Consider the following 22,345-nt stretch of genomic DNA (forward strand, 5'->3'; position numbering starts at 1 on the left):
ACACGACTCAAACTTGTAAAGCACTGTTGTGGTTTAACCCCAGCTGGCAACTAAGCACCACACCCCCCACCATGGTAGAAAGGGGAGGAGAATCAAAAGTAGAACTTGTAGGTTAAGAACACTTTAAAAATTGAAACAGAAGTAAAATACAGTAACAGTAAATAATAATAATAAAAGACAAAACCCAAGGAAAAACAAGTGATGCACAATACCTCTGCTCACCACCTGCTGACTCATGCCAGAGCCCATCCCCACACCCTAACATTGCAGGTAACTCCCCTAGTTTATATACTAGGCATGATGTTCTGTGGTGCAGAATATCCCTTTGGGCAGTTTGAGTCACCTGTGTCAGCAATGCTCCTCTCAGCTTTTTTTGTGCACCTCCTCACTGGCACAGCATGACACAAAAAGAATCCTTGACTTAGAGTAAGCACTACACAGCAGCAGCCAAAACAGTGTTGATTTATTCTCACAGTGAATCCAAAACACAGCACTGTGCCAGCTCTTGAGAAGAAATTAACTCCATGCTAGCTGAAACCACGACAAGCACTTAAAAAAAGCTCATGATCTGACCTGAGAAAAACAAATGCTTTTGCATGGAGGTGCAGAACTACTCTGAGGTTAAATTTTTTTTGAGTGTTGCTCTAGCACAACGCAGAAGCCTCTCCCCAAAAGACATGCACCATGAGAAAGCCTCATACTACGTTTGTATTGGGTAGCCTTGAAAACCTAATTTAGAAAGGACTTCTCAAAATCTTTTACTACTAAGTCAGAAATCAAAACAACGCTGCCAAGAACTTACACTGAAGACAATTATCAACTGTAAATAAATCACTAAATATATAATCATAACCTAATTATCAGAAGAGTAAAAGTAAAGAACAGCCTGAAGCACCAGAGAGACATACTTTTTTTGTTCCTTTAAACACATCCCCCCCACTATACACCCCCAATAGAAAACCAAGATCAATTTGAGGTAGGAATAGCTCTTGCATGTATGCATTGGCATAGAATGCCTAATCACTTCACATTACATACATCAAATGATGAAAATAGAATTGAATTGTTAATAAATGATGCACAGACAGCACAGGGATGCCTAAAAAATACAGAACAGGTGGTTTTTAGATAGTGCATACAGAACAGGAGTTCAGCGTTTAAATAAGAACAGCTTCTCCAGAAATACAACTCTGGGGAAAATGGTGTTTGGAATGACGTTTTGAAACTTTTAAACAATGCAATACACTACCATTAGAAGAGTGTCTTAAGACTAAAAATTTGCTATTTAAAATTAAAATACTGTTGAACTGCATAAGCTGAGCATGCTTACAGTAAGCACACTTGCAAGAAGCACCATTAGCAACGTCTTACAATGACTTATAATCAAACTATAAGCTGTAATGGTTTTGTTTACAGGTCCTGAATGTAAACAAATCAGTTACTCAGCAAGAGTTTTCTAACCAGCTAAGGTGGACTTCAAATTATATATTTAATAAACACATAAGCAGTAGCTAAGGAGTTAGCTTTCTCATTTCTGTGCACTCCTTGTTTTTAAGACACTTAACGCTGTTAGTGTTAACCGCAGCAGTTAACACTGATAATCAGGAAATTGAACTGAACATTTCCATAGAGGCTAAATACAGTCAAGTGTTTTATTGGAAAACCTATCTCAAGATCTTCAGGCGTATTTCACTGATGTGGAGTACAAGACCTCAGGCACTATGAGACATTCTCTGACAACACCACAATATCATTTCTCTAAAAAAGAGCCATTTAACAGATTCAGTGTGTACACTTAGCAAAAGTGTGATGGAGAAGTGCAAGGCAGCTACCCTCAGAAAATAAGGCAAACAGAAGCCAAAAGCTTGAACAGGGCCATCCATTGTGCTGGCTCATGTAAACATAGTAAGGGCTAAAGACATTCTTTTACAGGACAAATACAGTAGCCAGACACACAATTTTAAGTACTCTCCTTCAGCATGCATGTTAATTATAAAGATTACTGAGCCAACTGCTTTGACACAGCTGGGTTACTGTCCATGCCCGCTAGAGTGTTTTTATCACACATTCAGTGCAGTATGTAAATACCTTTACTATCAGGTTGCAAGGAGGATGTGCTTGTCCAAAAGGCCATTGGATTAGATTTAAAAAGGCTAAAATTAAATCCTAAAAAAATAAATTGTTTGTATATAAGTGTTTACCTGGAATTTTCAAAGGATAAAACAGACTTATCTACATTCTGTAAGTATTCCACAGTCATACTTCCCAGCAGGAAATTTCATCTGTTAGTTCTACACAAGCTTATCCAACCCATGTGAATAGACTTACAGTTACCATCTTCACTTTATTACACTGTAGCTAATAAACAGACGGTATGTGTTCATAATTCTGAGACATCCCATCCTTCCCACAAAGACACTTCAGCACATGATAATGGTCACGTCACAGCCACAACTTCTGCAAGCACATCTTTTTCAGATTGTGACAAACTGTGTAACTGAGGATGCAATCAATCACACAATCTCTTCTCAGGCTACGGAAGCAGACTAATATCTGGTTTTAAGCTACAAAACTGAAATTGCTGAGGCCAATATTTAAGACTTGAAACAAAGGTACATAGTATTTTAGAATAGCCATCTGCTCAATCATGGGGATAATTAAAATTGTAACTGAAGCATACATTAGCTGTTCTCACACTTTATGACTCAGGGCAAAGGTTCAGGTACCTACAAATCAGCCATCTATTTAAGTCTCACAAAGTGAGTCCACAGATACTTTGAGCATTTAAGTCCAAGATTCAGATACAGCACCTCAGAGTTACAGTTCCCTACCTGAAATCCCTGTTCTCAGTAAACAAAACTCCATCCTGCATCACACACTTTCATTTTTATACAAAAATACTTATGGCTTAAAATTCTCTCATTTAGTTGAAACTCTGGAGAACATATAGATACCTGCATTAGAACTGAAAGAAACTATGTATTCTTGAGAAAATAAAGAGTAATGAATAGCACAGAGCTGGTTGCTTAATAAGTCGTGTAGTTGAATAAATTACTACTTCAATTGACACTCACCTTTTTCCAGAATTCTAAACGAGAAGTTAGAGGGACCATCTTGTGTTGTAGTAGGAAAGTCATCTACCTTGCTATCTACAGGCTTCTGAGCAGCATTAGAGCTTTTCAGTGGTTCGGAGACTTCTGGTTGTTTTTGTGCTGTGTTCTGAGATGCTGGAATATGGCTTTCACTTTTTTTTGGAGGATTAAAACTGAAGCCAAAGAGCGAACCAGTGGCTGAAGTATTTCCAAACGTGAATGTCTTTGACTTTTCATTACTGAAAATGCTTTTGACAGATTCAGATCCAAATACAAATTTTGGAGGAGAAACCACTGTTTTTGTTGGTGTTTCAGAAGTGTTTGACACCTCTGCAGCCTCTACAGTTACATCAGAAGTACCATCACCATGGCTGAGGTCAGTTCTTTCTCTGGTCGTTTCTTCTAGCACAGCTACAGCGTTTTTACCACATGGAGATTCCTTAGGTGTATTGGCACGAGAAGAAAGAGGTGTTATCAGTGTCTCTCTCTCTTGGGCACGCTTAGCTTCATCAAAAGTTTGCTTAAATGAGTCTGCAACATCTTGCAGCTTAAATCGCACAGCTAGAAGTTCTACTTTCCTTTCACCGTCTGCAAAGTCACATGCAGTCCACACCCATGCTCTATCAGATCCTTTCATCTGCTGCAAATTCATATCTGGTGTTATTCTATGATTGGCACAGAGTTTTAGCACCTGGTCCCTTCTCATTACTATACGCACTTGTTTGTTGTCGTAGTTCTGTAATATCTTGATATCCCCAATACCTCTCTCTTTCCACTGATTTGCATCTTTGTCATATCTGTAGAGCTTAGCTCTGTGACTGAAGACAACTTGCTCATTTTCCTCACCACTAGTCACTTCCACAAGATCAGGCAGAGGCACCACAGGTTCAAAGTACTGTCCATCTCTCTCTTCTTCTTGAGTAACATCAGAATCTTCATCTGTGCCTACTGATGTTCTACTTTGATTCTGTTTGGCAGGAGATTTGCACGGGCTCAAGGCAGATTTAAAGCTGAAGCTAAAACCAGTGGTAGACTCTCCAAATCTAAACAGATTTTTCCTTACAGGGCTACTTGCAAGAGGTGTTGCATATACAGAACTACTTACACTATCATCCAATGCTTCTCCACGCAAGTCATAGTTATCCCATTCCAGAGTAGGGCCAGTACTTTCAGCATGTGGCTTTATAACCAGATCAGAAGTATTGCTGGCACTAACAGAGTTGACATTTTCCTCTTCTGACAGTTTAGTTTTGTCATCTGTCAAAAAAGTTTTGAGATCTTTTAAGCCACACTTCATTTCTTCCGCTTTCTGTATAAGCTGAGCTGTCCTACCTGTATCAACTAGTTTATGGGGTGTCTGCAGTGGTATGTCTAGCAGTAGCCTCTGACATTCTTCAAACTTCTGTTTGAACTCCTCAGCCTGCTCTGGTGTCTTGAATTTTGCTGCCAGATGTTCCAGCTTTGCATCACCATCAGAGAAGTCATTGGCCATCCACATCCATGCTTTGTCTGAGCCAGAGAGCTGTTTCAAGTTCATTGTTGTTGTTATCCAGTGATTTGCACACACCTTCAGTACCTGCTCACGACGCATCAATATTCTTACTTTCCCGTTAACTTCATTTTTAAGAATCTTCAGGTTGCCCACCCCACGTTCTTTCCACTGGCTTGTTTCTGGATCAAACCTGAACAACTTTACTCTTTGGGAGTATAACACTTTCTCATCTTCCTCTCCTGTAAATGGTTCTATTTTTTCAGGCATCTGAACTATAGGTTCAAAATGGATATCATCACTGTCCTCTGTCTTATACACATCATCATCCTTCTCACCGAGGTCAGCAGATGTGTTTGCTTTGTGATCCATTTTAGAATTCTGTGTAGAAAACAGCTTTTCACCTGCACCTGAAAAGCCTTTGAAGTTAGGGTCCTTTTTGCCAAATTGAAAGCCTTCCTTTGGAGTACTTTTTGCAAGCTCAGCAAAAGTAGAAGTGCTATTTTGCCCAAAAACAAAGTCACCTTTCTCCTTGTCTGCTGTTTCTTGAAATTGGAATCCAATTCTACTATCTGAAGGCAGTTCCTTTTTGTCTTTTTCATCAGTGCTTTTTAAGAAGCCAGTTGTACACTCTTTGGATGGCTCATCTTTCTTAGTGGTATTTTTACTAGATTCCTGTATCCCAAACTTAAATCCACCTGCAGGCACTTGCATTGAAAAGTTAAATCCTTCCTTTGCAGACTTAGATTCAGTATCAGAAGAAATCTGAAATGTAAACGATGGCGTCTTGCCTTGCTCAAGACCAAACTTAAAGCCTGTTCCCAACTGTCCTCCATCAAGTTCAGGTAATTTACTTTTCAAGCCAAAAGGAGGAGCTGATGAAGCATCACCAGCAGGCTTACCAGATGGATTTGGTGTCTGGCAGGCTACACAGGCTGGTGAAGAACCTTCATTCCTCACAAGACAAGTACTACAATCCCACTGCCCTTCTTTTTTAGTAAAAAGCCCTTCAAACCCATTTTTCTGTGGCTTACTTGTATCAGCAATGGAACCAAACCCAGGAGCAGGGGATGCCTGAACAGTAGGTATAGGCATATTTGGTTGATTTTGAGGGTTAGGACTCTGACAAGAACAGCAGTTCACATTTTTTGCTTCGTTTCGGACTAGGCATACAGAGCAGTCCCACTGACCTTCTTTTTTAGAAAAAGCAGTACTCAAGTCATTTTGAATAGCCTTTGGAGCAATTGCTTGGCCAAACTTAGCAGAAGTTTGTTGACTAGATACTCCTGTATTACTTTTGTTTGGATTCTGGCAGGCAACACACTTGGAGGCAGTGGGTTCATTTCTTACTGAACAGAAACTGCAGTCCCATTGACCTTCCTTTTTAGCAAAAGCAGATCCAAATTTGTCCTGCACTGTGTTACCACTGGCTTTGAAACTTACAGAGCCAGTTAATGAGGCATCACGTGTTTCCCACATATCTTCATTTGGATTTTGACACGATACACAATTCTTTGCAGTTGCTTCATTTGGAACTAAACATACTTTGCACTCCCACTGATCCTTCTTCACGAGATGCTGCCCAAACCCACCAGAAGAATAGGTTTGCTGAGCATCCTTTCCAAATGAAATAGTAGGGCCAGATGCAGTTGATGTAGCTGTAAGGCTGCTTTTGCTGTCAGATTCACTGCTCACCCCATCTTTCGGGAACTGAAAGCTCAAATTCAGGGTTCCAGAAATGGATGTGCTAGGCTCCTTGATGTCCTGATTTGTCGTTTCTTTTGCGGTTCCACTATTCTGAGTCACAGATGCGTCAGCATTTGATCCCAGGGATTTTAAAATATTCTGGGCCTCCTCAAACTTTTTTTTGAAAAGCATTGCTTCCTCGGGCGTTTTAAATCTAATTGCGAGCTGCTCTGGTTTTGGCAACTCGTCTGCATAATCTAAAGCATGCCATACGAATGACTTATCTGATGTAGCATTTGGAGTTAATTTCATATCAGTATTTATGTAGTGATTTGCACAGATTTTCAGCACTTGGTCTCGTCTCATTAAGAGACGAAATTTGCCAGATACTTTATGTTTCAGTATTTTCACATTTCCAATTCCCCTTTCTTTCCATTCTTTAGATTCTGCATCAAAACGAAAGAGCTTGGCTCTGTTGCAGAAGAATTCTTCTTCATCTTCCTCACCTGTCTTTACTTCAATCTTATCAGGGAGCGGCACCACGGGATCAAAATGAGGACCATCATCATCCTCATCTCCACCATGGGTGCTTCCTCCCTCTGTTTCATGACTTCTATTGGCCAAATCTGAATTTGAAGTCATAAATACAGGTTTGCTTGGCTCTTGAACACTAAATGTATCATTCTTCTCAAAAGCCAGGTTTTTGTGTGCATTTTGTCCCATGTTCTCTCTAAGAGAGATGCCTGGAATATGCTTATTGCTAAAATTGAAGATATTTCTTGAACTATTCGTGTGATCATTAACTGGCTTTTGTTCAACGTATCTATCATCCTGTAAAGGTTTATCAGATGTCAGAAGATCCAAGAGGCTTTCTCTGCTATTATAAGGTGCATTAAGAGGCTGTGGTGCTACTTGAGGGGGAGAAGAAAAGGTGAAGTCTCCATCATTAGACTTGAAGTTAGGTTTAAATTTAAAAGTTGGTGTCTGACTTGGCTGTGCTGGTGTTGGCAAAGGTGTTTTTGATCCTTCAGTTGTTCCCGGCTGTCCAAATTTAGGCATCACTTTTGGTTCTGCGGGCTTTAAAGTTGGTGGCGTGACTGAACGGTTTGTGAAATAGCCTGGTTTAGGCAATGTTGGATTTGTGCTTGCCTGTGGAACACTGTAATTGTAATAGTCATCACCCGCACGAGGAGAAATGAGCGCAGTACCAGGAGAATCAAAACGTAGAGGGGGGCCGTACATTTCTTGGGAAAACATACAACCAGAAGTGTTCTGCAGAGGTGGTGTATGCATTGGTGGTTGATAGGAATATATATGTGGCTGAGGCGTAAGTCGGTTCATGCCATAGACGGGAGGCTAAAGAAAAAGCAGAAAACAAGTGCTTTGCTTACTGTGATAACACAGAGGACAAAATCCTACTTGTGCTGAAGCCCGCATAACATGTACTCTTAAAAGGAGGGCATACTTTCATACAACTTTAAATCTAAACTAATTTTACCTTAGTTTAAACTGATTAAACCTTGAAGGGCATTTGAAAACAAGCATTGAAAAAGGGGCACAATGTGAGTAGGTTGCTTTTTTATGGAAAAAAGCCTTGAAACCCCCATTTTCTTTTGCCATACTACTTGGAAGGGGGGATAGTTAAGTGCTATCATACATACTCTGTAGGAGAAATGTACTAACATACAGCAGATATTTTGCTGGCTTTTCCTCCCAGACTCCACATCCCAAAAATTAGGCAGAAAGACAAATTAGTCTTGGACTAGCAGTCCAAGTTCACCAAATTCTGCATAAGGAACTGGAATTACATCCAACTATGTATAGAATCAAAAGCAGTCATTTTTCAGGAGATCACTGAAAGCAGCTGAAGAGAGTAGATTTTTCTCACCTTTGTTGGTGTTACATTGGTTGCGGCAGTTCCGAGAAGATACTGAGAGTTATAGGCAGGAGACTGGCTGTAGAACACAGATGGACCAGTGGTAGCAACTAAAAAGGAACACCAGGAAAACAAAGTTTACACTTGATCATTCTTTGTTGTTGTTTTGAATGGACTCTCCATAGCAATGAGTTTTTAATTGTGAATCATTAAAATATTTTGGCATTATTTTCAAAAATTTAGCTAAGCATCTAGGTACGAATTCTGCAGGAACTTGCCTGTTAATGGTGCTTCATGAAGATTTTGTGCTCTCTGATAACCGTCTGGCATTGTATCTGTTCCATAGTTTTCAGACCAGCGAGAAGATGCATTTGTGTTGGAATTGTTAAGTTTCATTTCTTGCATTTCATTCTGTCAAGGTAGTGTTCCAAGCAAGAGTGTAAGTATGTATCACACAGGTATTTATAGAATAAAACATGATCCCTACCCTTTTGCTATTTAAACACATTTTCAAGCTCAGTGGTGGCAGTAATTTAAGAAATCCCCAAGAAGTACTTGCCAGAATCATGCAGGATCTGCCCATGCAGTACAAAGTACTAACATTGTGTTCCAAAGCCAGAACAAGCCAGTTAAAAAAAAAAAAAAAGAGCCAAATGGATGAGAACCAAACTGATAAAAGCAGAACTCTGCACATACAGTCCCCAGATGGGGTGCATCAGCAAACCTGCCTAAGTCCCAAAGAGGAGTTTCAAACAATAGATATACTTTTGTGCTCAAAGGTCAACTGTTTTTCACTGAATATGGTGACAAAATTTTTACCTTCAAAGCTTCCACTTGCTGACAAATCATTTGAAGTATAGATTTGTGATCTTCTGCCCACTGAGGAGGAGTTTTAGGAGAAAACTAGGAAAAAAAAATTTATTGAATCTTGTGAATTTTTCTTCAGACATAATAATTCCCTAAAATAATAACTGGCCAACATACCTTGTAGCTCTTAGTTGGAGAAAGAGAGAACTTAGTTGGTGATGGAGTGGAATGTTTCACTGCTGAATCTACAGTTCGTGACAGACCATTTCTGAAGGCAAGACTTCCCTCTTCAACATTCTCACCAAGTTCCTGGATCACTGTATCTAGCACTTCCCTCACAGTTTCAATAGACACTGGCAGCTAGAAAGTTATTTGAAACATGAGTCATGACTGCAATTCTCCCTCAGAGCAAGACAGATTACATTCAGAATTCTGGCTGAACAATTCACAAGGCTTTCATTATACAAATACTGATTTCTTTTTCAGAAAAGCTCTAAATCTGTTAAGATTCACATAAGAAAACAATTCACAAGCAATTATATTTTTTCAAACTATCAACTTCTATAAAAAGGCAGTGGCAAAAGCTATTTCTTTACATTAAAACTTTCATCCACAGAGTAACCAGGATAATACATGATCTGTAGGTTACAGAAGTTACCCAGAGTTTAACCTGCTTTAATGCAAGGACTAGTCTAAAAATGTAACCTAAATGCAAACAGTTTCATTTTGAAACAGTAACCTAAGCCACTGCATGTCTTGAAAAAAGTTCTTAAAGCAAGAATTACTTACTTTCTCAGCTACTGACATATCTGAGGAGCTTTCCGCGATGATCTTCATTAGATAATACCTGGCTTTAAGAAGATAAGTTTTGTGCTCCTCGTGTTCTTCTGGCAGCATGGCATCATTTTCGATCTCTTCTGCCTTCCTTTGGAAAATCTAAAGAACAGGATGCAGATTAATTAGTATCAGTCAGAAGGCAACTGAATAAAGGAAAGCATTTCAGAGTAATGTAACTTACAAACTTACCATGGCAAGATTCCAGTATGAAACCACATTCTCAATAGCTTCAAATGCTAACAAAGCATCATCAGTTTTGCCATCAACTGCATCCAACATGGCAAATGCTATATGTGCCTCTTCTTCATATGCTGCAACCTGAAAGACCTACAAATAAAGTGAAGGACAACTCATACCTAACAACGGAATGACATTTTTTCTTATAATACAGGGAGAATTCTTTTTCAAGAAAGTTTGTACTAAAGGTGTTCAGTGCCTTCCAATCGTAAACATGATTTTAAAGGTAAGACTGAAGTTGTAAGGAGAGGATTTTTCCCCTTTATCAAACGCTGATATTACCGAATCTCATCATTAATAGTTTCCTGGTAATAACATGAGTTGCACGATGTAGACAAAAATCCCTCAACCATGTACGTTTCTGACATAGACCTTCTCTTACTTCAGCCTTGGCTTAATCAATCTGTACCTGAATGTCTACACTATGGAAGTGTTTGAAGAGAGGATCAGTAGGTTCAGAAATACTCCTCTTCTTTTTGATAATTTCCAGCATAGGCAAAACTTTCTTCCAGTAATAAACACTTCGTCCAATGTATTCCTTCTGGTCATAGAAAGAGTTCCGGTTAATTCCCTGGTGAAGAAAAGGGAATAGAAGCACATGTTATTTCAAAAAGTTCAAGTCAAAATGCTATTCATACAAATCCTTCTCCTATTTTCTTTAAAAGTTTCAAGAGTCCTTCTCTGACACTAAACAAAGTAGCTATGTAAAGTAACATACACGTAGAAAATAACATTGCAGTTCAAACCAGTACTTTATAGAGTGACTATTATAGAGTGACTAGAGCAACAAATTTGCCTAATAAAATTAACAGCTGTTCTCAATATTACATACTCATCTGATCCCTTGTCACCCAAGTCTGTTCATAGTTTGGAAAACAGAAAAACAGTTCTACATATTTAAAACCAAACAAACAATCTCAGCTTACTGTTTTTTGCAAGCTTTTTGCCCAGTGTATGATTAAGGCAGGTTGCAGGCCATGCTTCTCCAGTGTCCGCAGAGTACTTATGCCATGCTGTACAGTAAGCCTCAGTTTTGCTGCTGTTCCTGGTCTGAATATCAGAAGAAACATTTCTTCATTAGCATTTAATGTTTCTCATCTGTTCACATAGCATTTACTTGATGAATACATCCCATGTATTTAGTTCTAACCTGCCTTGTTTAGAAATGCATTGTTAGAAATTAAAATTCTATTTTTACAAGTCTTTCAAACGTATCACGTCCCTACTAGAACAAAGCTTCAATTTCCAAAATACTTAATTTTTCAAGAATCCATTGGGACCAATCAAAGGTGCTCGAGCTCCCTTTATGGAGCTTGATCAAATATCTCCAAACTGAAAAAGCCTTACATTGATTTTCTCTGAAGAAGGGTACGAACAGCATCCCACCAGGATCTTTGGTCTTCAGTATAGAGTTGTTTGCACACTGGCAGTGGTAAGAATTGAGGCTGATGTGCACTGTAGTGAGAATTAAACTTCTCTTGCAATTGCAGGTTGCTAGTGAATACCACCCCAAGTAGGAATACCTATTTTTATTAAAAAAAATAAAAAAGTATTAAACCAACAAACAAAAAAACCCCTTAATTTGTATCATACATTAAAAAACTTGGAAAGTTTACTTACTTCAAGGTCTAACAAACAAATGGATTCAGGAGCATCTGTCTCAAGTCTTGATGTTTCCTGAGGCAAGTGGAAAAGCTGTTTTAACCACTTGCGCATCGGGGGTAAGACTGACATAGAGTTCCACTGCAAGCCAAGCCACACAAGGTGCTGGAGACTGCCACTGTGCATTCGAACAGCACCTGTGCAAAACCAAGGTTGGACACAAATGTCAGCTTCCTACAAGTCATCAAGACTTGTATCTGATCAAAGCTGGGTTTCACATTCCCTCTGTCATAGCAGCCAAAGATACGTTACAGATCGATACACATCAAGATTCCAGCTTTCACTTATGAAGGATTACAAACTTCAGATTAGCCAAACATATCACGTTCATCTAAGTGCTGACAGACATCAAACCCTTGAGTTTCTGACAGAGTGACTCTCAGATTTCCTCCATTTCCATCCTCAGTTTATTCAGTCCAACAGGTAACTAATTTTAGCCAACCTATTTCCTTCTCCAGAAATCTTAAAGGAGTTATTCAAGAAGCACTTCTCTACTTTGCAACAAAGTACAAGTTTTTCCTAGGACATTAGGGCAACTTTGGACAGCTATGCCAGGTATTTGTCTTTCATTGCAATATGAAGTATTTGTAGAAGAACTTCCAACACACGAAGTTGTGTTGAGTTTCAGAAAGTAACACCTCTTACCAATATCGTATTTATTGAGTTCCACTTGCACTGGTGCTTGTGTACTGACATTTCCAATATCATCTGTGCCAATAAAAGATCTCTCCCTTGAAGCTCCACTCTCAAACAGGCTATCAAACAATGTAAATGAACCACTCTTGTTTGCAAATGATTCCACAATCTCTTTAAAGAAGTCTTGCTTGCCATGGCTTAAGTTCAGCAGCATATGACCTAGAAAACAGAAATACACTTCACATTAACAAAGCAGTGGACATGAGGAAAGTAACATTTGCTACACTGGACTGTTCTTTGCTACTGAAGGCTTGGCAGGAATCAGGATTTCCCCTTATGAAACCTACAGACTGCTAAGATATGCTCTCCTTGTAATTAGGTCTGTGTATCAGCACATAGGCTTTCCAAGCTCGAAGTGACAACAATGCCAAGGCATTTGCAAATCCAGCTCTTTCAGAAAACAAAGCCATCCTACCATTACTATTCTAGGGGCATTGCAACTGACCTTAAAATAAGTAGCTATAATAGAAGCAGAAGCTTGTGTTAATGAAATCCATTCTGAAATAACTGAACCTGATGTTTAATGGGTTCATTTGTTTTCATTTAGGTCCTATAAGAATTTTGTAGACTGAAAAACTGTCTGTACTTAGCAGCAAAAAGAACAAAGCTGAAAAACGAGATGAAAAGATTGGGGAAAAAAATAGTAATGTTTTCTTTTCCTCTTGGGGTTAACAATGCTTGTAAAATAGTATCAATAGGCAAAAGATATTTCAAGTTGATCAAGAGACCATAAAAGTTAAGTTCTACCTTAGTGTGCTGGAGAGTCAAGAATGTGGAAAAAACCTCCACCACTCTTGGGGAAAAAAAAACCAAACCACACTACCAGCATGCTTAAGAGGGGAAAAAAACCACTTTTGGTGTCATAACCAAACTAGTATTTTTATTTACACATGTAGTCAGAATCTAGAGTTTTAATGCGTATTGTGGTGGTAACATTATAAGATTACAATGTGTTCTTTAACAAATTACTTATCTTTTACAGTAACTCTAACACTAAAATGGAACTATGCAGCTATTTTTATTACCAGACTGGCTTTTTCGATCACAGGCCATCATTTCTAGCACATCTTGTCCAGTTTGATCCCCCTTTATTAGTTTTGACTTTGGTTGAGGAACCTGGTGAAGTAAGAAGAAAATTGTTACAGTTTTTTCACAGTAGGAGCAGAACAACTAAATATAATCTTAGAAATTAAGAAACTAGTGTCTTTTTAGCATTAGGAAACCAAAGGAAAACAGACATCATTCATTCTGAAGGTACTGCATCACATATCCAGGGATGGGGTTCTGTTCTGGTGTGGGGTGGGTGAAGAGAGCAGAGAATCCACCCGAAGCCCATAGGTGTGCAATTACAAGTACTAAAAGTAATATTAAGTGTACACAAGAGCAAGTAATACCTGGAATACAAGCAATGGCATAAAAAGGATGATCAAGGCAAAGAATTCATACGCAAAGGAGTTTGATATTTTTAATTTTGCTGCCTACACAAAAGGTATATGGGAACTACTGAATTCCTCTCCTTCCCTCCCTATAGCAATAACACTCAACGTGAGTATTCAGCTGTACTACGGAAAAGGGAATATACTGCAGAAAATAATTGCACTAACCTTTAAGAATCAGGTTACTCTGACAAGGGAAACAGCTGAAGGTATACTTTTACCCTATTCATGTCATTTGAAACCTTTTAAACAAATGTGAAAGACTGAGGACAGAGTCCTCCTTTAGGTAGACAAGCACTCAGTTCATCTCAGGAAAACAGGAGTTCAACATGTGCACAGCAAGAACATTTCAGGAACTGCATCAACTAAAGGCATAAACTGAAAAATCACTTACCTGGAAACTTATGAGATAACACAATGCTGCTAGTTCACACACAGCTCTCCACTGTGCCTCATTGTGTTGGGCCATTTTCAGCAGCAAAGTTCCAGCATGCATGTACAGCTGTCCTTTCATTTCCACATAGGTACGATACAACTCATCAGCCCCATTCACATATGGTTTCACGGACTGAAGTGCTCGGTCAAAACTAAAATGTAGAGAAGACTCATTCAAAACAGAGTCCTGGTAAAAGCTATAGCAGGTGATATTGGTTCATGTTATTTAACTGTGAATTGAGTAACTTTGTGAGTCAATGGTCAGTAATGTTTCTATTGCTTAAACCAGAAAGTGGTCAGTAATGTTTCTATTGCTTACTAGAAAGTAAACACACTAAACATTATCTACATATTTATAATCTTTTTCAGCACATTTTTTCACAGCTACTTTCAAAACTATTCTCCTGAACCAAGTAGATAAACTTGTTCACTAATGCAGATGTAGAGACTTGCAGAAGGCACTATTCACTCTACCCTTTCTTTTCCTTCATTTATCAGAAAAGTCCAAAATACTCTGTACAGGCTCTTCGAAAACATAAGGCACTGCAGAAATTCTAGTAGGTGTAGACAAGTATACAATCCCCACTCAAGAGAGGCTTTCCAGAAAACAATTATAAACTCTTTCAATTACTGGGCAAAACTATACTGGTTGTTAGCATTGCCATGACCTGGAAGTGCTTCACATGTAAACACTTTGAAAAGCTCTAATAAATCAGCAGCAGAAAACCCAGAAAGTCAATGTCAAAGGAGAAAAATAAATAAAATATACTTCAGTATTAAATATTCCTCATCCATTGTCTGTATTGCTTCAAATACTCATCCAAGATTAACAAACTGAAGAATATTTTTACAAAAGGCAATATAATAGCCATTACACAACTTAAGAACAAATATAAGTCAGTAAAAGCCAGTAAGAAAGGGAAGATAATGGCAAGAAAAACACAGACCTTAATATATTGACTACATTGTTTTGTACTATTCTAGGTGCACCACAGATGGTAAACCTTGAAGTAAGCTGTAATACTACTAGTTTTATCTGAAGGAGAGTGTTCTTACTGCAGATGGTTTCCTCCCTTCACAAAGTTCCTAACTATTCCAGTGTGTTGTGTTAATTTACAATAAAATAACCAGGACAAAGGTGATATACAAGAGGTGGGTTCGGTTTTCCACTTTGAGGGTTATATTGTGGATTTGTTTGGATTGTTCTGAGTTTTTTAGGTGTGTGTTTTTTTTCAAATTGTCTAGAAAATCTGGATTAGTCAATTGCTGAAGCACAGAACAATACTTTCTTATTGAAGGGAAAGAAGGTACAAAGTTAATTGACCAAGGATATTAATGAGTCTTCTCCATGGCTGTGTGCTGACCATTCAAACAAGGCTTGTATCTCAGTCAAAAGACAGCCTGGGGTTCACACCCTATATAAGAACCGTTCTTAGTGGTCAGTACAGAGAATCACCTCTCCCATCCACAAATATGTGAAACAGAAGCTTGGCAGATGTTCTGTAACCCAGAAACAAAAAAACCCCAAACTATTCCAAGAGGTTGTTATTTTTTTTTAATTACGGGAAAGTTTAAGCAGTACCTTTCAAGTGCCTCTCTGCATTCCTGAACATCTCTAGAAGAAAGTGTGAGTTTGACAAAGCTGGAATAGGCCAGCAGATGATCTTTCTTGATAGTTCTCCAGTTATTTTTATCAGATTCCAAGTCTTGTAAAGATTCCAGATATTCCTAAAGAAGAAAGTTCATCACAGGATAAGGAACAGTCATCCTTCCATGAAGGCAAGGGCAGTACTTCTCCAAAACACACTAGTAGCATTTACTGCATAATCCAGTTTCACAGGTGAGATCTTAACATATTCTTCAGCAGCAAAGTTCCAGGGAACTATTTGCTTGAGTAATTTTATCCCTAATGGAACTGCTGTATCTAACTCTGCTTTTGTAGTTAGAAACTCAATAGCTCTATAAAGCTTAATTTTAGAGAGGAAATTCCAATTAAAAAAACCACCACAGGAAGTATTTTGTAATTCCACTGGTTTCAGCAGACTTGCATTTGAAGGAGTTAAATCCCTTGAGAAATAGCTGTCAGAGTAATGACACTAAGAGAAACAGACCAGATAAAAAGATATGGAAGACTATCACAGGATCAAAATATGATTAAACACCTCAAATGTCTCTACAACACAGGAACACCATTCCAAGCTTGACTGCAAAGGTATTTTCTTCTCTGCCTCCTGACAGTGGAGCACAGCATCTTTTAATCTATTATTTGAACGGTAGAGTGCAACTAGTCGGATGTTTATGTAGACGTCATCTGGTCTTGCATAAAGTTCTGCTTGAATCAAGTCAAAAAGCTGGTTCCACCCATCTTCACCTTTACAATCCAGTAACTGCTCCTGTTAACACGTGAAGGCAATGTGTTAATACTTAATTTACCATGTGAGTCTCCTAAGCAACTACAGTAACAGTCTTCACTACAAAGACCATCTTACTTAAGCTACACTACTCATAATAGTTTTCAGCTTTTATATAAAGTTTGATTAAATATTCATATAGTTAAACATGTATATAACTATCACAGAAGAAAATCTTCAGAAGAATTTACCTCTTACCCAGGGCAAGAAATGCTTCTCAAACCACTTGGTTCAATGACAGTATACCTTGCCATAGACTACCTCACTTAAAAAACCCAAACATCTTGAGACTTCAATGTGGCTGCTGACTAGCTATACAAAATTAATATACTTGTGCAAAAGAGATATTGCATGGCTGAAAGCATTTACATGGCATTTGAGAACTACAGCATTTCTCATATTCCACAAAGCTGATCATAATATTTATTTAAAAACATAAAAGCAGTGTAAACCAAGAAAGTTCAAGTTCACAGGCCTGGCACCTTCCTGCAAGTGACACAATAGAAAGAATAAGTAGTGCCTATCCAGTCTTAACTTTCTGACTGTGATAACTAACAAAATTTCTCAGCATTTTTGAAGAGGATTAACCTTGAAACATTAAATAGTGTATGAAAGCTTGTAGTTGTAGCTTTCTTGAAAGCTAGACAAAAATGTCAAACTACAAAGAATGTAACATCTAATAATTTTAATATTAATGATTCTAAAACAATTTAGCCAGGAAGAGTTTTGCTTGAGGTGCCATGCAAAAAGCACTCTGGTCAGATGCAGAAAGTTTCTTCAAGCCAGAGGTAATTTTGAACTTACCTTCAACCTGTAAATAGCAGGACTCCCAGGGAAGAGCTTAGCAGCTCTATCAACCCAGTATTTTGCTCTTCCATCAGTAATGTCATTATTGCATAGTAACTCTGCAATCTTCAATACAAGATCTTTCTGCGTTGGGTTCAACTCCACGGATCGCTAGTTTTCCCCATACAAGAGGAAAAAAAATAAAAAGGCAACTTGATCTTATGATCCATACAGAACAGGTAAGAGTTATACCTCCAAAAACATTCTATTCTAATGAATTAGACCTATAAATACAGAATATATAAGAAAAGCCTTTCCAAATGCCACTACTAGTTTACAGCACCCATATGCAACTGCTGGAATCCAGAAGAGCATTAAGAGAAATAATGCAAAAGCCAGCTCCATTGCATCTGCCACTAGCTACTCCTATATACGGGCATTAGGACTATAAGGACCTCTAGTCTAGCCAAGCATAGAAACTTCAAAAAGAAAAAATAAAGACAGAGTTTAAAAAGTGTGATACCACTTCATAAAGCTGTACTGGTCAGACTTCTGAGCACATAGTCTCTCTCTCCAAAACCAGAACAAAGGCATTTTGACTGAGAATTTGCTTGCCTAATCAAAATCAGATTTGCCCTTCTCTTCTGCCCCTCCAAAATCAACCAACCAAAAAACACACTAAGTCTACAGTCTTATAGCAGCAACTAGACTCCAGTTGTCATCACAGTTTGCAATGTATGACAAGGGGAGAATTTAACAGCAGGCAGCACAAAGATCAAGACTAGAACAAAAAACAAAGAAGCGACTTAAAAATATACTACTGAAGCAAGTGATATCGAGTGGCTACTACTGTTAGTTCTTGTTTTGTGAGCCCTTCTCTGCAGTGCTTCATGTGCTTCCATTGTCAAATGTAATACAGTTTTCCCAGGAGTAAGCTTTCTTCTATAGGTTTGAGAATGTTCAGCACAGAAGGATTTTAGAAGTCCATTTAGAAGAAATAAAGCAGGATATTAGGGGTCAGTGTAATACTTACCTTGTAACACCCAAAAGCTTTTTCTATGTTATCCTCAGCTTCATAAATTTGTCCAAGAAATCTGTGTGCTTTGGGATCTCTCTCTTGTACATTGAGGTATGTAGATATGTATCTATGAAGGGGGGAAAAAAGTCAGTTAGTTGACCAGTATTTTTCATTAAGACTTCCCCCCCACCTTGAGCTATAATGGCAACTTAATCTGCCACACAGGAAGTACAGATGTATTTTGTTCTAGATACTTTGGCCAGACCATACAGGAAGTATAGATATGTTCTGTTCTAGATACTTTGGCCAGACCTTTAAGTTAGCAGCAACACAGCTTATACATGTACTAATGCTACTTACTCGCCACCATTTCTGTTTATTAAAAAAAAAAACAAAACCAAAACCCAAAAAAACCACAACAAAAAAAACCCAACAAAGCAGAAGTTTGCAGAAATGGTAAGAACTACTCAATACAATGAAGGGGAAAAAAAAGCCACTTCAGCCTGGTAAGTTTTCCAGTACCACATAACTATCCTTCTTTTAAGTTATTGTTTTACAAATATTTAAATAGCACTCAATATCCACATTTACTGTTACCTTAAAGCAGCATGATATTGATCTTGCTTTCTCTGGTCTACTTCACATTAACGTAGCTTTTCTTTTACATTTTAAAGAACAAAAAACCAAACATACATCAATGCATGTTACCTTTTAGCAAGTTCATATTCTTTTATTTCAAAATACAGCTTAGCAAAGAGGAATCCTTTCATCGATTTCTGAAGGAGAAAAACCATGACAAACATACTTTAGACATATAGTACTTCAAAAGTAATTCCATAGTGTGACCTTTCTTTTCAGCAATGCCTAACACTCAGATGACTGAATTTGACAACTAGTTATCAGCTCAAATCCACTCGTCATACTTATGGGTTTGTTTTTGAAAGATGTAGGTTTAAGAATGAAGAGTAAAAGGTTTTGCTATAATTGGCAAAGGCTACTAGGCAAAATAGAGATTACAACTGAAGAAGCAACAAGCCTTTATACATGTGGTATTTCATACACTATGCACTAAAGAGAGTGGAAGAATAGGGTCTGCTACATTTAATTTATTTCATTGCAATGTAGCAAGTTAAAAAAAAATCCTACAAACCAAGAGATATCTGTCATTTAGCCCTGCTGTAATATGCTGTCATCAGACACTGCTGTTTAAATATACTTAAGGAAAAAGGAATTTTTAAGTCATTCTCAGTTTGGGCAAGAAATGTATTTATGCAGTAGTTTATTTCTGACTAAAATAATTTGAACATGTACATTATACAGGCAAAAGGTGAAACACCTCCAAAGGTATTTTTGGGAGGCAGAATAAGGAAATAATAAGGGCAAAAGAAAAAGAAACACAGAGAGCTGGCAGAGGGCAAGATGTCAGAAGCACAAATAGGAGGAAAGGAGTGAAAGGAATGGGCTAAAGAACTGATAAAGTTACAAGCAAAAACCTCAAGGTAGAGCTAAACCAGACAAATTTACAGCTTCAACTCCCAATATCAGTTCAAAAGCAGATTTCGCTTTTAAACAAAAAAACACTGGAACTAGTTACATCTATGATTCCAAACAAGTGTGTACATTTTGAATACATTTGAATTACTAGTCTCCCTCCCTCTCTTACCAGCACTATTCATGCAAAATTTTAAAAAGTAATTAAAAATAAAAGCAGGCCTCCCAAGATACTTCGAGTTTTCAGCCTGTATTTTTGAAGTCTGTTATAAAAAGACAACACTGAAATTTGTCAGAGTGGAGTCACATTTGGCATCTCCTTTTAAACATGGATGAAAAGAAACCTCAAAATAAATGCTTTGCAGTCTTATAAGCACCCTCCTCCTAAAATCAACACAAGAAGAACACCAGTAACATTTTCGACCACTGACTGTGCTTATACAATTAGTTGTAAAGATTACTTATAAAAAAAAAAAGACAACAAACTAAATATGCACCAGTAGGTCTTAAGCATAAGAGGAGAAAAGGATTTATTTTGTTGCTGACTTCACTAGGAAAATCAAAAATATTAAAAAGCACCCATGATTCTGACAGTGATGTCCTTGACACGGTCTGCTCCAAACAGCACTCAAGTCAATTACACGATCCACAGAACAACTTTGTTACTGTTGGAAAAGAACTACAAATCATGAGGACCCACACTGGCCCTGCTAAAGGTCCCTCTGCATAACGATGAACATGGATGCATTCACGCTATACAACAGTGTTGAATATTGTAATTCCACAATAAAATCAATTCAGAGCAGCAGAACAGGATCTTTCAGGAATAACTGCCACGAATTGCATCAGACCTGTATACCATTTTCCAGATATAATGAAAAATGGTAAAAAGTCATGCAGAATTCCTCATCGTCCTGTCTAGTTACTAAAATACAATAGGAAGATTATTTTTTCCCAGTTCCTCCTCTTTTAATAGTGCTATACAGACAAGAATATTAATCACGTGGCACATAAAAAGAAACTGAAAGTGTCTGACATCTTCCTTGTTTCAATTCTTTTCCCAAGAAAGAGAAACTCCAGAAACTCAGGAACTAAACTCTCACAAAACTGAAGAACTCAGTACTCAGAGAACTGGTAGACTCTTTAAGACTTACCAGGTGTAAAAACCAGCTGTGCAGCTCTGGTAAACCATTGCTCCCAGTTAGGGAAAGCACCTCCGGTAAGGGAAACCCCACGACCCTTGCTCTCAGCAGCTTCCCCTAGCTCTCTCGACTTACAGAGATCCTGAGTAAATCAGGACTCACAGATTCTTCCAGAGACACCGTAACTCGCCGAATCTCAGAATACTTCGGGTTGGAAGGGACCTATGGAGATCACCTAGTCCAACTCCGCTGCCAAAGCAAGGTCACCTAGAGCAGGTGACACGGGACCACGTCTAGGTGGGGTCTGAGTGTCTCCAGAGAGGAATCCTTTTTCCTCTTACCGCCATGGACGCGGACGGGCCGAGCAGACCGAGCCCCAGCACCGAGGCTCCGGGTACGGCGCGGGAGTCGGCGGAGCGCGGCCGCCCCGCACCCCGGCAGGGCAGAGGCAGCGAGAGCAGCCGCCCCCCGGCCCAGCCGGGCAGCGAGGCCTCCCGGCGGCGCGGCGGGGGGAGGAGGGCCGCCGTCAGGAGCGAGGCATGGGCCGCCGCTGCCCGCCCACGCGAGGCGAGTGCGGGAAGTGCTCGCAGAGAGCTCGACGGAGCGGAGCCCGCAGCGCCCCCCGGGCCGCGAGCGCGGGCGGGAAGGCGAGCCGCAACCTCACCTCTCTGGGGGACGAAGTCGCGGCCTGCACGGAGGCGACGTAGCGCTCCATCGCTCGGGCTTCGTGCGCCTCATCATGGCGCCGCCGCGGCGGCGGAGGCCGCGCCCGGGCTGCCCTCCCGCGCGGAGCGCGGTTGCCCGGCCGCCGGCGGGCACGGCCGCGCCGCGGAGGGGCAGGAAGCAGGAGCGCAGGAGAGGCAGGCAGAAGCCGCCGAGGAAGCGCAGCACGACGCCGGCCGCCGCTCGTTAACGGTGCAAGTCCCCGCCACCGTGCGGCGCGCGCAGCCGCCGCGAGTGGGCGGGACCAGCCCCGCCCTCTATCAACGGACGTGGGGGGCGCGGGTCGGCCGGGCGGCGCATGCGCAAGGGGGCGGGGCGGGAGCGCGCAGCTGCTGAGGGCGGGGCGGGGAAATCTGTCACGGTAAATCATCGGGTGCGTGAGGCCGGGCTGTAGCGTTTGCTCACCTGCAGCTGTAATAAACTCTCACCTAAAACTGTGTAACTCTCATCCAAATAATATATAATAATGTATTAGGTGATAATATATTTATCAGCTAAATAACTCATTCATTCATGACCAG

At 39.5% G+C, this 22,345-nt stretch overlaps 1 protein-coding gene across 5 annotated transcripts in view; it reads right to left on the reverse strand.

The window, feature by feature from the left end:
- Nucleotides 1-21,844, reverse strand: part of RGPD4 (RANBP2 like and GRIP domain containing 4) — a 32,944-nt gene extending 11,100 nt beyond the window's left edge. For 2 of the 5 annotated variants that reach the window (XM_029964816.1, XM_029964815.1), the window contains exons 1-21: nucleotides 21,766-21,844; nucleotides 19,177-19,244; nucleotides 18,484-18,595; nucleotides 17,469-17,621; nucleotides 16,416-16,646; nucleotides 15,836-15,981; nucleotides 14,213-14,405; nucleotides 13,408-13,498; nucleotides 12,332-12,541; nucleotides 11,645-11,823; nucleotides 11,372-11,547; nucleotides 10,951-11,074; nucleotides 10,434-10,595; nucleotides 9,977-10,114; nucleotides 9,740-9,886; nucleotides 9,128-9,310; nucleotides 8,963-9,046; nucleotides 8,422-8,554; nucleotides 8,156-8,253; nucleotides 3,075-7,623; nucleotides 2,089-2,166 (exon numbers count right to left, since the gene is read on the reverse strand). In XM_029964816.1, the coding sequence (XP_029820676.1) occupies nucleotides 2,089-2,166; nucleotides 3,075-7,623; nucleotides 8,156-8,253; nucleotides 8,422-8,554; nucleotides 8,963-9,046; nucleotides 9,128-9,310; nucleotides 9,740-9,886; nucleotides 9,977-10,114; nucleotides 10,434-10,595; nucleotides 10,951-11,074; nucleotides 11,372-11,547; nucleotides 11,645-11,823; nucleotides 12,332-12,541; nucleotides 13,408-13,498; nucleotides 14,213-14,405; nucleotides 15,836-15,981; nucleotides 16,416-16,646; nucleotides 17,469-17,621; nucleotides 18,484-18,595; nucleotides 19,177-19,244; nucleotides 21,766-21,816 (7,306 nt within the window). In that variant the 5' untranslated portion in view covers nucleotides 21,817-21,844. Of the gene's footprint in view, nucleotides 1-2,088; nucleotides 2,167-3,074; nucleotides 7,624-8,155; nucleotides 8,254-8,421; nucleotides 8,555-8,962; nucleotides 9,047-9,127; nucleotides 9,311-9,739; nucleotides 9,887-9,976; nucleotides 10,115-10,433; nucleotides 10,596-10,950; nucleotides 11,075-11,371; nucleotides 11,548-11,644; nucleotides 11,824-12,331; nucleotides 12,542-13,407; nucleotides 13,499-14,212; nucleotides 14,406-15,835; nucleotides 15,982-16,415; nucleotides 16,647-17,468; nucleotides 17,622-18,483; nucleotides 18,596-19,176; nucleotides 19,245-21,113; nucleotides 21,211-21,765 lie in introns of those variants that run through there. The other 3 variants (XM_018084060.2, XM_029964818.1, XM_029964817.1) reach the window with 3 other exon arrangements.
- Nucleotides 21,845-22,345: the final 501 nt, after the last annotated feature.

The sequence above is a fragment of the Manacus vitellinus genome, unplaced genomic scaffold (genome assembly GCF_001715985.3).
Source record: "Manacus vitellinus isolate BGI_N305 unplaced genomic scaffold, ASM171598v3 scaffold_7_pilon, whole genome shotgun sequence".
Lineage (NCBI taxonomy): Eukaryota > Metazoa > Chordata > Aves > Passeriformes > Pipridae > Manacus > Manacus vitellinus.